The 14,078-nt window shown below is 44.9% G+C and overlaps 1 protein-coding gene across 3 annotated transcripts in view; it reads left to right on the top strand.

Annotated features, from left to right (window-relative positions):
* LOC138761580 (INO80 complex subunit D-like) overlaps window positions 1–13,891 on the top strand; it is a 186,804-nt gene extending 172,913 nt beyond the window's left edge. For all 3 annotated transcript variants that reach the window (XM_069933914.1, XM_069933916.1, XM_069933915.1), the window contains one exon: window positions 2,200–13,891. In XM_069933914.1, the coding sequence (XP_069790015.1) occupies window positions 2,200–3,269 (1,070 nt within the window). In that variant the 3' untranslated portion in view covers window positions 3,270–13,891. The remainder of the gene's footprint in view (window positions 1–2,199) is intronic.
* Window positions 13,892–14,078: the final 187 nt, after the last annotated feature.

Below are 14,078 nucleotides of genomic sequence, written 5' to 3'. Positions count from 1 at the left end.
GGGCATTTTTCCACATTGTTGGGTAGATGCCAAGTGTTGTAACAGGTTGGCTAAAGGCTCTGGGAAGTTGGGATGACAGCCAGGATGTTGTCTGGTCTTCAGTGCTGGCAGCTGTTTCTTGATACTGTGCAAGAAAAAAGCGAATTGGCTGCAGAAGATTGGCTCTGGTGCAAAACGCAGTTTTATCCCGGTCTTCGGCCCTTGCCTGCATGGTAACCCCACTGTAGTTGAGGAAGTGGGTGTTCTTGGTGTCTCCTTATGCCACCATTCCTGAGTTGATGTGTTGAAATGGGTAGTAATTCTGCAATCTTCAGCGAGGTAGTATTGCTACTACTTATCAAAGTTTTGATCCGACTCATTGGCTGTATTGGAATTTGTCGTTTGACATCTGGAATGGCTCTCCCCAGTTTTGACAGCATTGAGTTGCACGGTTGGCGTAGCGGTTAACGCAGCACCTTTACAGCGCCAACGACCGGGACTGGGGTTTGAATCCCTCACTTTCTGTAAGGAATTTGTACATTCTCCCTGTTTCTGCGTGGGTTTTCCCTGGGGGAAATGTCCTGGGTTTGTAGGTTAATTGGGTATAAGTTGGGCTAACTTGTGGGCCAAAATGGCCTTTTACTGAACTGTATGTCTAAATTAAATGAAGAAGACATTCCAAAGTTGACTTTGCCATATCCATTTTTAGTGCTGAGGTTGTGGCTTAGTTATCCTTCATATATTTTTATCCTCATTTAATACTCTAGTTATGAGGCAATTTAATATGAAAGACAGTTATTGTTGTGGGACTGGATTCTTGGGGTAGGGATGGCAAACTTCCTCTCCGGAAATCGAATAGTTTCAAGATCAAGACTTTATTTGAACACAAGTATATACGTGGATAGGGTGAGTTTAGGATGGGCCAAAAGCAGGCAGCTGGGACATTTTGGTCGGCATGGGCAGGTTGGGCCATGTTACTATGAAAGCTCAGTAACCTGAAAGATACACATTTCATGCTTTATTTTACCTCATTGAAACTTTCAAGTTCTGCAGCAGACTGAGCTCTACCTTTACAAGGATTGCATTATAGGCAACTGTAAACCCCAGACACTCTGCCTCGCAGGAACAGGGCAGATGGCATGATCACCATAAGCTCCGCCCTCTCTGTGCTTGTGCATTCGCAGAGAGAGAAATACCCATAGACCTAATTTGAATGCCAAATTTGCATCTAAGCCACCTATTTTCTATCCAGATCTGAAAGCTGCTGCCCTTGTGGTTTGTGGGCATGAATTACGAGTGGGGGAGCATTTTAGTAGATCTGCCTGAAGGGTCATTTGTTCCTGTATCCACTTCACAAATTCTTACAAAGATGCAACCTGAAATCTCTCCAACCAAATTACACTGGGGCGATATCCCACAAGCTGTACGATTCAGTACGATACTGGTGGATGTAGGTCCGGGACTGTACAGCACAACCATATAGTTATTTGTAGGTGCAGGTCTGTCACTTACAGACCTGGTCCCCAGCAGAACTTTACCCAAATTATGGTGCACAAATCTGATTAACGAGTCTAGGTCTGTCACCATAAAAGCACAATACTTGTGGATGAAGAACAATACTGGTGGGGAAAGTCTGTCACTAAAACATTAGGCTACATTTCTGGTGGGGACAGGTCTGTCATTGTATATCACTGGGTAGAGTATTGTGGGATAGAGTCTGTCAGTGTACTCTAGGAGTTCTAGTGGGTACTGAGCTGTCTCTATAATGGTTGGAGACTGTTCTGTCGGTGAATAACACCTGGTGGGGACATGTCTATCTGTGCATGAGACATCACAGTACGGGAGGGTTTTGAGTTGTCACTATAACGTGAACGGTACCAGTTGGGACATGTCTGTCAGTGTATAACACTGGGGTACAGTATTAGTGGGGATGGATCTGTCAATGTATGACACATTACAGTGCAGGTGGGTACAGAGTTGTCACTATAGCAGGGACAGGTCTGTCAGTGTACAACAGATGCAATGCTGGAGGGTACAGTGCTGTCAAAGTGAAGCACTGAGATACGATGCAGGGATCATCCTAGTGTGCAGATACTCACCAGTGCAAGCAATACTTGCCATGTAACCTGGTCCACAGGTTGGATTTATTATTGTTGTGTGCTGTGTGGAAGTAACCTTGAGGCAGTGAAGTGACCCTCTGCTCTCGCTGGCATCCTCCAGGTAAAAACGGCGAGCTGCTGCCCACGACCGAGGAGTTGGAGCGAGCGCTGGAGGCGGTCACCTCGTACGCCGCCTCGCTGGAGTGCCTGGGTTCCATCGGTGAGCTGGTGCACGCGGATGGGGACGGAGACCAGGAGCTGTCGGGCCGGGGCATGGGGGTGTTTGTGGCCGCCGCGGCTGCTGCAGCGGGCATCCCAGCTCTGGGCAGGGCGGCCAACCACGAACTGGGAGAACTGCTGAACGGCCGGATCCCAGCCGAGAGTTTCTCCAGCCTGGAGCTGGACGAGAGCCTGCTGCCCCCGGCCTCGGCACTATCCACCCCAGCCAATCAAGTGCAGGCTGCCCAGTCCTCTGCAGGCCTGGCCACTCAGTCGGCCCTCAGCGACCGTCCTTACCCACCTCACTTCCACTCCAGCTGCACTCCGCCTCGCACTCCGCTGCCAGGCAAAGCCGAGGAGCTGCTGGTGCCGAGGCCTCGCTGCGGGAGCGAGCACTCGCGCTCGTCACCCTACAGCAGCGAGCACGTGCCGTCACCCTACAGCGATCACGTCAGCTCACCACCCTGCCCACCGCCTTACCCAGCCGACAGCCTGGCACCATCCTTCTCACCTGATGTCGCCCTGCTGCCCGTTCACGTCCTCCCCTCCCAGCTTGTTGGCTCCAGGCCGCAGTGGGGCACCATCAGTCTGAGCGAGTCGGCCGCCTTCTCGGGCTTGATGTCAGCCGGCCCTGAGGGCCACCTGCTCTCCACCTCGCTGTCCACGCCGCTCGCCACACCGCACTCCCCCACTGCTGCTGCCCTCCTCCTCACTGGCCTCAACCAGGCCGGCTTCAGCGGCAATGCCAACCTCGGAGCTTCCTCACCCACCGAGCTGCCGCCCTCCAACCCCTCCAAGCAGCCGCTCCCTCAGTTCAGCGCCGCCTTTGGGCCTCAGCTCAGCTCACACAGTGGCATCCCCAAGGATGTGCAGCCTAGCCACAGTTCGATAGCACCCCCCACGGCCTTCTCTGTAACTGCAGCCGCCGCCAGTACGAACAATGTCTCGGCTCCCTTCAGCCCCTCGCAGTGAACCCCGGTGGGAAGAGACAGAGAGTTCTCCTGCCTTGCAAGTGAGGGTGGAGGTTCCTCCTTCCCTTCCTCAAAGGTGTCAACTCGTCGAAAGACTGTCTGGCATGGTGGGTTGAGGGGTAAATGTTTTGGGCACCTGACCTTTGAGAGAGCCTATCTTGTCACCAAGCAGAGATGCCAGTGATTCCTTCTTTTATTGGCAAATAATGAGGTGTAATGCTCCTTATTGATGTATTCAATCTTCCTGACAACCCTTCCACCCCTTCCAAAAAGGAAATAAGACAAGGACGTATGCCTTTTGTAAAGGTTTTTTTTTTATTGTTTTTAATTGTAGACCCAAATCTCATTGCACTCTTGGCATACTTCCCCATTTTCGTCTCTGCTCAGTGAACCTTGTCCACTCCCTCCTCCCCCGGCCCATCATTGGCATCTCTGTTGTGAACTGTGTTTTGGCAAATCGGCTGCCAGACCACTTGTCGCCACTGCCCGTGGCAAAGCTGGTAGGCAGATCCAAACTTCTGCCAACCTTTGACCAGATAGGACCATTGGTGACCTGGATATTTTGCCAAGCAGCCACTACGAGTTCAGGTGACTTTCTTTCCACCTTGCTAGGGCCTTGTGTGCTTTTTGAAAAGGGGGATTGGTGACATTTTACCCCCTTCCTTTTCAGGGCTAAAAGAGCTTATTACATTCAGTTTGAGTATATTTTTTATGTAAATACATTAGTACATTTTATGATGACATTACTTATCTATGAAACCATTAATGGCACACTGTTAAATATCAAATTCAAGATAGATGTTTGGCTCATTGAGGCTTTTTAAATAATAAAATGGACACGCACGCACACAGACACGCACGCCCACACAGACACGCGCGCACGCACACACACACACACACACACACACACACACACACAATAAAATGGATGCGCCCCACACACACACACACACACACACACACACACACACACACCAGATGCCCATAGTCTCTGCAAAACTCAGTCTAAAGTCTTCTGTGCATGGACTACTAACAAGCAAATTATTTCAATCTGCAAGGACACTTCAGGGCATGTTTTTTATAAACACCATGCTTGTTGAGGCTCCAAGGCTGAAAGACACAAATGAGAGTTATCTTGCCATTCACCTGAGAATCGCACCTTCCTCCACCATCTCCTGCCACCTTTCCACTATATCGTTCTTCCTTCAGTTCCCAGTCCCTATGTCTCAACTCCACCCTCCCCCGCCCCTCACCTTCCCCGCCACATATACAAAACTTTAAAGGCATCAATTCTGTTGGCTCCAATCTGGAAAGCCAGTTGGAGTTACTCTCTCCAAAATCACAGGTGCTGCACCTGGGATCGAAATAAAGAAGCGTTCACTGAAGCTTTTGTTGCATTTTAGTTAGCTAGGATGGGTGGAAAGATGAATGGGCCCTTGAGTCCTGGTGCGGGGCAGCAGATTGTGAGGGCTTTTTCTTGGGGCGGTGGAGCTATGGTAGTGTTTCTTTGCTTCCTGGGACCTATAAAGGCAGGGCTCGATGTGTTATCAGGTCATGCATCGAAACATGTGGAATCCATATTTGCTCTCAATCCAATCGAGTACCTTTGACACACTCAGAACAGTCTGGAGGTGCTACTCACAGGCTACCAGAGTTGAGGTGTTCATTTCACTGCCTCAAGGCCTGCACAGACAAACTGGTGTGCAAGTGGCACAAAACAAAGAAAGCAGAAATGTCCTGCCCACTGCTTGCGGCAATGCATCCAGTGTCTTATAATGCAAAATATGTTTTTAAAAATTTTTTGAGAGAGATTATTTATGTTTAAAGTCTGAATATGTATAAAATGTATCCAACAGGCTATATGCTTGTGCCTCTTGTAGAGTTTTCAAATGATATGCTACAATGGGGTTACCCCAATTTTAATATTTTAAGTTAATCACACATGCATACTCTCTATATTGTATATAATATACTTTTATCTATTTACAAACTCCAGTAGCATCTCCCTTCTTGATTGCAATGAGTCTAAACTAATTCATGCAGTGCCTTCATGAGGCACTTTTACTGCGTCACCCGGTTCCCAAAGCACTATATCCCTATAGATCTCCCGCCCTCTCAGAGATTCCCATGGACTGAAAAAGGGGGAAAAAAACAAATGAAAGGCCAGGAAAGAGCTTCAGAGAAACTTTGCTTGTGGCTCGCCTTGGTCGTTTCAAATGAAAAGCCCTCCCCATTTTCAAGAAGATGTGCAGGATTCCAAGTTCAGGATTTGTTTCTTTGTTTTATGATGGTGACTTTGTTGCGTTTGTTGGATCAGAGCCACGCCAGATATGTTTTGGAAGGGTACTCTGACATTTTTTTCTGCAGACACACCCTTTCCCTTTTCAATGCAAAAGAATAAATCATGCATTCCCAGAATTCCTCTTCAATTTAAACACATTTTGTTAAACCTGAAGCCCTCTCATCATGGAATATGCATTCTAATTACTCATTGGTGTTTACTTAATTGATTGCCATAATGAAGTGCATCATTATTGTGTGTTGGTTTAGGTCGAGTGTGATCTAGTTTAATAATGCTGTATGTCAGATTTTCTTGGAAGGGAAGAGAGCAGTGATAGCCACTGTTCCAGAAGCTGAGTTGCTTTACAGGAACTGAAAATTCCAGGGGTTTACTGCTTTCTGCATCAAGTAAATGAATGAGGGAGAGCACAGAGCTTTTGCGACTATGGCTATGAAACTGGTTTTACGTTCCAGTTGCCCTACCTCTGATATTCCTTTTTAAGGTGGGGTTGAGGGGCATTTGAGTCTGTGGTATTTATCCAGTGAGTTATTGACAAAAGGCAACATATAATGGTCACCAAGGAGTGAACATTTTCGTCAGAATCCTCTCCCATCAGCTCTGACAGAAGAACATCCACAAACTTCCAGCTCGAATTCGGGGCGGTGAATTCTTCACCGCTGGCCGACTGGCTTGCCAATCTCATTACTCTGCTCACCCAGTCTGCGATCACTTCTCCAGCAGCCCGCAGACCTGAATCTGCACCCCACAACTGGTCTGTTACCCGCCCACCAGCCTGTACTGCCTTCCCTATCTGACCTTCAGGTCTGTGGACAAATCTTTCCCTGACCCTACCCCCTCCTCCCAGGTCTGTGAAGCTTCCCACTGCTCCCCCCTCCCCCCCTGATCTGTGAAGCTCCCCACTGCCTCTCATCCCCAACAGATCTGTGAACCTCCCTACTCCTGCACCCCCCTCGGGTCTGTGAACTCCCCCCCCCTCGGGTCTGTGAACTCCCCCTCCCCTCGGGTCTGTGAACTCCCCCTCCCCTCGGGTCTGTGAACCTCCCCCCACCTCAGGTCTGTGAACCCCCCCTCGGGTCTGTGAACCTCCCCCCTTCGGGTCTGTGAACCACGCCCCCCTCGGGTCTGTGAACCTCCCCCCCCCCCCTCGGGTCTGTGAACCTCCCCCCTCCCTCGGGTCTGTGAACCTCCCCCCTCCCTCGGGTCTGTGAACCTCCCCCCCAGGTCTGTGAACCTCTACTGCAGATTTGTGAAACCCCCCCCCCCCTCAGGTCTGTGAATCCCCGCCCCCCCCCCCCCAACCTGAGTACATCTCTCTTTTTCTGCATTGTGACTGTTTGGGGTGCATTTTTCTCCACCCTAACTCACTCACAATCCTACCCCCGACCATGGCATCTCCCCACCCTGGTCTGTATATCGGCAAATTCACTGAGTAGTATGGTTACGTTGTACAGGCTGAAGGCTCGAGGCAGTAGTTGGGTGCAGATTGCTTTTGAGTGCTCTGTCCATTATGATAAGGTAACACTATCGTTAAATTCCATTTGGCCTGATTAGACCGCATTTCAGTGTCAATGAGGCAGCACAGTGTAGTGATTAGTGCTCTTACAGGTTCCAATCTGATGCTGTCTGTAATGAGTTTGTACATTCTCCACCTTTCTGCGTGGGTTATCCCCAGGTGCTCCAGTTTCCTTCTACCTTTCAAAAAGTGTACAGAGGTTCTAGGTTAATTGGGACATTTAGGTGGCATGGTCTCGCGGGCCAAAAGGGTCTGTTGCCATGCTTTATGCCTAAGTTTAAATAAAATTGGGGTGGTCTTGATTTTGAGACTTGGACTATCGCTAGTGTGGAATAGGTTGGAATTGTGCTTTGGTGCTTAATTTCTGAAGTTTTCTGGGGGAATAATCAGCTAGCTGTGCAACGTATTGGGACCAAGCCCCACTTTCCCAGGAAGATCTCGGGCAGTAAATTCACTCTTCCATCTAAAGGTCAGCTATAGAGGCTCTAATAGCTCAGTGGTTAGAGCACTGATCTTGTAAACCAGGGGTCATGAGTTCATTCCTTGCTGAGGCCTCATTTCTATGACAGGCGCTGGACAAAGTGCCGACTCTGTCTTCCTTACGGGGTGACAAAGTTAAAGAATTTCATGTATGTTAGATTCTAAATGTAATATTACAAGACAATAATAGAACCTTTACCTCTGTTTGGGCCATGTTGTTCCAATATACACATTATCTTTACGTACACCTGAAATTAAACTATTCCAAGCCATTTTATTTTTATTTCTAGAATAACCTTGCATTTTGTATATTCCTTCCCCAGTGGCTTAACAAGTATATTCTGAAAAATTAGGATTAATTTTACACAAATACACACAAGTGCGCGCCAGTGGATGAGGTGAGGACAGACACGTCTGTATGGGAATGGGGAATGGAATTAAAATGTTTGGCAACTGGCAATTCAGGGTTAGACCTACAGACAGATCCTAGCTGTTTGGCAAAGCAGTCACCCAATCTGCATTTGGCCTCACCGATGAAGAGGAGGCCACACTGAATGCTGTAGTTCAGGTTGGACATTGTGCATGTAAAGATCTGCCTCACCTGGAATATTTTCTTTCCAATACCTTCTTGATCCTCTCCCCATTTTTCCCCTTCATAAATGTAATATCACCCCTTACTCGAAGTCTTGATGTTAAAGGGTCTCATTGACTAGCCACGGATGCTATCTGATCCACTGAGTTCCTCCAGTAGCTCATTGTTTGGCTAATGCTGGATTTGGTTTAAAAAGTCACTGTCCTCCCTCCTACACCTTGTTGCTTTTAATTACCCAGTTTCTTAACCAGAAAAGAACCATCTCTTTTGTTGATCGGCTCAAATGGATTCCTGTCTATTGCTGGGAACAAACTGCAGAAACTGTTTAAAACCAATATTTGCAGTCTGGGCCATGTTTTGTTCGTCTTGTCTATTAGTCTCCAGCACATTGGAAGCTGTGCGCAGAATAAGAGGGGAGATCAGCAGGCACGTTTGCAGGTCCTCGATGCTTAGACATGGGCTGGTCTGCCAGGCAGACTTGCCTTTGGTTACTAATGTAAGTGCTTTCTATGACTGAGGGTCAGAGAGCTCCACATGCTATTAAATCCCCTAATGCTGTGCCAGTGAACCATAGGGCTTTCACCTTCAGATTGATATAGTGAGATGTACAAACTTTGTACCAAAGTTACTGTATTGAAATGAATTTAATACTGAAATTATAGCAATTTTTAAGAACCCAACTCATCTTTTTTGTTTGGGTTTGTAAATGCTGAGATCCCCACTGGTGCACCAACTACTTTTGCTGTTAATCTTACTGGCCCTTCCTAAGAATTGCTCTCCCCACCTCCATGAACAGGTTACAGAGTTGGCGGAAATGTTTGTCAATCTAGTGTCTCCCCCCATTTTAGTCAGGCAACCGGAACAATAGTGTGACTGAAGTTAATTCCAAGTATCACCAGGTGCTCCCGTGAAGACCTCTCTTTGCTTTCTTTGAATTGATCTCGAGCATGTAGGAGAATGATTTAGCTGAAAGATGCTGTAGAGAAATTCCGGGTCTCAAGGATGATAATAAAAGAATTCATTTCATCCCCTACCTTTCGAGAAGCCAGCAGCACTCCAATTAATTTCTAAATGAGGCCATAGTTCTTTTGCCTGGAATAAACTACTCATACTACCATCCTTGAATAGAGGTGATGTCAGCTTCAACTGTGCCCTTACTTGCACCTTCCTGCTGTTTTAACACCTTGTACACAACGTAGCATCACTCACTCAGATGCTAAATCTTGTTCCTTGAATCAAATGTGCTGAATAAATCTTGTGAAGAATCAGATAGACCATTCATACTCAGCTTTCCAATCCCACCAAATGTTGGGGCAGAGAACATTGTACCAAGCCATCTCCGACGTAGGAGCAGAAAGAGGCTACTCAACCATCGAGTCTGCTCCGCTATTTAATCATATGCTGATCCATTTTCCCACTCAGCCTACTGCAGTTAAAAACATTGAATGAGTGTGAGTATTCTGTTCTGCTAGATGTGGAAGCCCAAAAAAACTAATTTTTAGCCAATTTAGAATGATTTGTTATATTACAGGCAGTGAATTTTTGTGTCATTAGCAAGTAGTTTGATGTCAAGGTTGTTGAGATGTTAGAAATGGGAAGGGTGATCCTAGTAGTTACAGCAAAATGCTGGAAATAAATCCCCAAAGAAGTGCTTGGAAGACCTGGGGAAGAAGGAAGCCCTACTGAGTTTCAGACAACCCTTGAGTGCTCAGACAATAGGGTTTGCCATCGTGACTGCAGCGATACCTCCCTCCAATTAGTATTTTTCCAAGAACACCTGTCATAATCTCAGACGTTTCAAAGCACAAGGACCTCTGCTTTTAGCCTTGTGGATTGTGCATACTGCGCAGATTTAAGTTATCTTTGGATTTTGAAAGCAAAAAATTAGGGATGATGGAACGTGAGATGGAGGTTATTCAAGATCAGGCTTTATTCAAATAAAGATCGTAAACAACCTGGTTTAACACCAACCTTGTCGCAGGTTTTGGAGGTTGAAAGTTCCCCGGCCAAGAGAGCCCACATCAAGATTTGAAAGCGCTGGTATCAAGTAATTGTAGTTTAGTTTATTTTCCAAAGACAGGCAAGGCCACCAACCATCACAATCTGAACAAGATCCAGATGCAGCAAGCTCATAACTATTTACAAACCACCTTGAGCAAAATCTGATTTTGTAAGAGCCTTATTGTTGGACAAAAGAAAGGTTTGAGGGAAAGTTGATAACATGAGAAAAACATTTAAAAGGAGGCTTGGAAAGCCATTTTTGGACAGCATCTCAGGAGTTGCAGTCCAGCATTTGAACCATACAGCACTGTGCACTGATGAGACCCAGATACATTCTATTCCATATCTAATTCACACTTTAAAAGGACACTCTCCCCTTCAGTGCACAAGAGAGGGAATGCTTTCTTGAAGGTAGTGAACGTTGACTACATTTATATTTTAAGAAGCAGCTGATGTGTATCTGTATTGAGTGTAACATGTATCTGGATTTTTACGGTGAGTTGTCTGTTCTGATTGACCTGGGAGTTACTGTTGTCATAAACCTACCGCTTGTAAGAATACTTTACTTTTCCCATGGCCGTGGTGGTTTGAACAAATTTGGGCCCAGATTACTGTTAAGAGCTTGGCTCACGGTTAAGATAAGGTGCAGCTTTAAGATAGATAGGAACCAAATTAATACAATTCAATTCATAATGTTCTAGTAAAGGCAAATCATCAGTTCATATATTTCTGTTTTAATACTTTCAGCTTGTGGACGATTTGTCAGTAGCAGGTTGTTATAATGGCCACAATTGGCATTGTTATCTAAAATATCCATACCGTATGGTTTCTCCATCACATTGCAATATATGTGGGATAACAGAGTAAATATTCATAGAAACGTGTTAGTTTGCAGGTTGATAATAGCATTTACAATAAAAGAATCTACTTTGTAGCAGAGTATAAGAACTGCAGCAAGGTGTCATGGAAAATGTGGAACTACCTCTCCAGCAAACGACAATAGTTTCGTAGTACAAATTACGAATGTGGTCTGGGCAATGGAGGGAACCAAGAAAATCTGCTGATACTGGGCTCCGACTGTCGTTTTACCTCCAAGCACGGTGTTCAGGGGAATTAGCCTAACCTCTTTACTCTGCACGTGGTTTGTGTTTCTATGATTGCAGTCCTCATGTTGATCACCACCTTGGGAGGAATGCCTGGTAATTTTTCTTTTAATTGACAATGAGAATCATTGCTTTCTTTAATTCTATATTTATTGATTTCTCAACTAATCCCATTTTAGAACTTTGAAAAGTTCAAAGCAGGTGATGGTGATTGATAGATTCTTAATTTTCATACATATAAATGTATATATATATATAAAAATTATAAAATCATATATTTTAAGAGGAGGAAAACAGTGAAGGATTGCATGTTAAGCATATGTGCATTCAGCATAAATATAAAGCCATCCTGACATTTTCCTCTTGTATTCTCAGGTTTCTATTGAAGAAAATAGGCAGGGAAGAGAGAAAGGAAGGAAGAGAGGTAGCAATGAGAGAAATATTTTTAATTCCACTTTTATTAAAACTAAATGGCTGCATACCATCCAGAAATGGACTTGTTTTAATAAAAAAAGGTAGAAGGAACTGAGCAAGAGCAGGAGGACGTGTAGACTTGTGGGATTTCTCAGGTCTTGTACCAGACTTTTAGGCAATATCGTCCAGCTTCTTCTGTTGTCTTGCTATCTTACACTGAGACAGGAAAGATTACTACACACAATTTTCGACCACTTTCCCAACCATGCACTGTACCTGGTGGGAAAACTCCCTGCTCAGTGAGTCACAGATGTGGGAATACTTGTGCATAGCTTCATGAAGCTTCCCAGTAATGTTTTTTTGTGATTTAAGGGCATGTCGTGGCAATAACACAAGTTGTATTTTATATAAAGGTGTGCATATAATTTTTTTAAAAACATACTTGCAGCTCACTAGATGTTGACTTAACCAAACGAGTATAATGTGTGAATGGAATTCATGGTGAGAGGCCTAGATTGTGTGACTTTTGCCTCAGTTCCAAGCCCTTTACCTCCACTGCATGGTAAAATAGGGCCTGATAATCCCTCTGCTTGGGCAAGGTTTCCCATTCTACTGAGAAAGGTTGTATTAGGGTGGAGACCAACTGCTTGTAATTTTTTTTTGCCTGTTGACCTTTGAATGATGTGTGAAGTCATCTGTGCGCGTGTGTGTGTCCATCTTTACTTACACGGGTGAAGACTGCCTCTGAGAGCAAGACGTGAAAGTCTGCAGAGGCAGCGCTGTAGTAAAAGCACAGAAATGCTGGTGGAACTCAGCAGGTCTCGCAGCGTCTGATCTAATCACTTGAACTGAGTTCTTCCATAAAATCGCCAACCTATATTGTAGAGTGCTGTCTAGAGAGTTATTCCCTGCAGGAGAACCTGTGCTCGGAAGTTGGATGTGATTCATAATTGTCATGTGGTTTTAAGATTAGCTAGCAAGCAACAAAGGCATCAGTAAAAAAAATCCAATCTCAATTAAAAAGCCAGTTTCTAATTTCAAAATCAAAATTATAACTGACCCTCAAAATGTGGGTCCCTTTAATAAGGCAGATCTTTTGAAGTGAGCTGTAATGATACCTAACCCACATCTTTCTGAGGTAAATTCCCAGAAAAGTTGACTTCCTCACCAAGGATACTGCTTAGCTCCAACCAGACAAACATTTAGAAAAAAAATCCAACTTTAAACTCCTCAACAATGTTTGGATTCCCTGCACCTTCTATCCCTTGGGTGCCAGGAGCCCTGTGCAGGGAATCAAATATAATGCCCTGCACCCCGTCAAACCCGAGTTAGACTGCAGGCAGCCCTGTCACTTCCACCTCGGTTCTCTCTGCCCTACCGCCTTGTGAAGGTCCTCAGTCACAGATGCAGGCAGATTTCTACATGCTTCTTTCTTTTCTTTTCAATTATATCAAAGCACTTAATTTTTTTTATTTTTCAAAAAAGAGTAGAAAAAACACAATATAAATAATGCTGATCCCTCATCACCCCCCACCTCTAAAGGATCCACATTTCAAATGATTTATGATAACAGGGATTGGTGATTTATAGATTCCATGTGATGCATGGTGGGCCCTCTGCCTGTCTAAAAGGGCAACGCCATTTGGAAGCACTCATGGCGCCCCTGGGACTCTCCACAGTTCTGGCAGGAAGAGGGATCGGCTTCACAAACTCAGTTCTGTAAGGAGCACATCCTAGAAACTCAAAAGCATGTTACCATTTCACCATCCCGCCCTGACCATTCCTGGCATTTGCCTCAAAGTGCCCAGATTTAACTCTCGTCTGCTCACGTCATTGGTATGATCCCAGCTCCTCAAATGGTTCGTTTCAGGGACTTTATGGCTTCAGAATGCAGCCGTGGATAAGCCACAGTCCCAGAAACTGCTTCAGCATACAGTAACAGCAGAGGTGGCTCAAATTTCTTATACTCAATGAATGTACTGTATTTCTGTTTTTAAACAATAGGGCAAGCTAATAATTAAATTAGTCACCTTTTGTTATTGTCCTTGTTTAATTTGTTTAAGGTATTTTTTGTATACAAAAGTTTACATTTTTTATGTATATTTTTCTTGTGTACAAACTATGTAATATGTGTATAAACACTGTATGTAATATCTGTATATAGTGTGATAAATGATCTTTGTTTGGATGTATAAATAAAAACTTGCTGTGAAGAAAATTTTTAAAAATCAAGTCACATTGATGCATTTACAATCCCCCTCGTCCCTTTTACAATTGCAAAATATCCCATTACACTTCAGAGTCACACAATTCCCGAGTTACCTGAGAAGTTTTATTTCAACAGGTTGAGTAGAAAATTTAAAGCATCATGGAGAGAAAAAAAAGACAGAGGAAAGCAAAGCTAA

Source organism: Narcine bancroftii, chromosome 4 (assembly GCF_036971445.1).
Source record: "Narcine bancroftii isolate sNarBan1 chromosome 4, sNarBan1.hap1, whole genome shotgun sequence".
NCBI lineage: Eukaryota > Metazoa > Chordata > Chondrichthyes > Torpediniformes > Narcinidae > Narcine > Narcine bancroftii.
The sequence above is the reverse complement of the archived record's forward strand: the minus strand, read 5'-3'. Positions and strand labels throughout refer to the sequence as shown.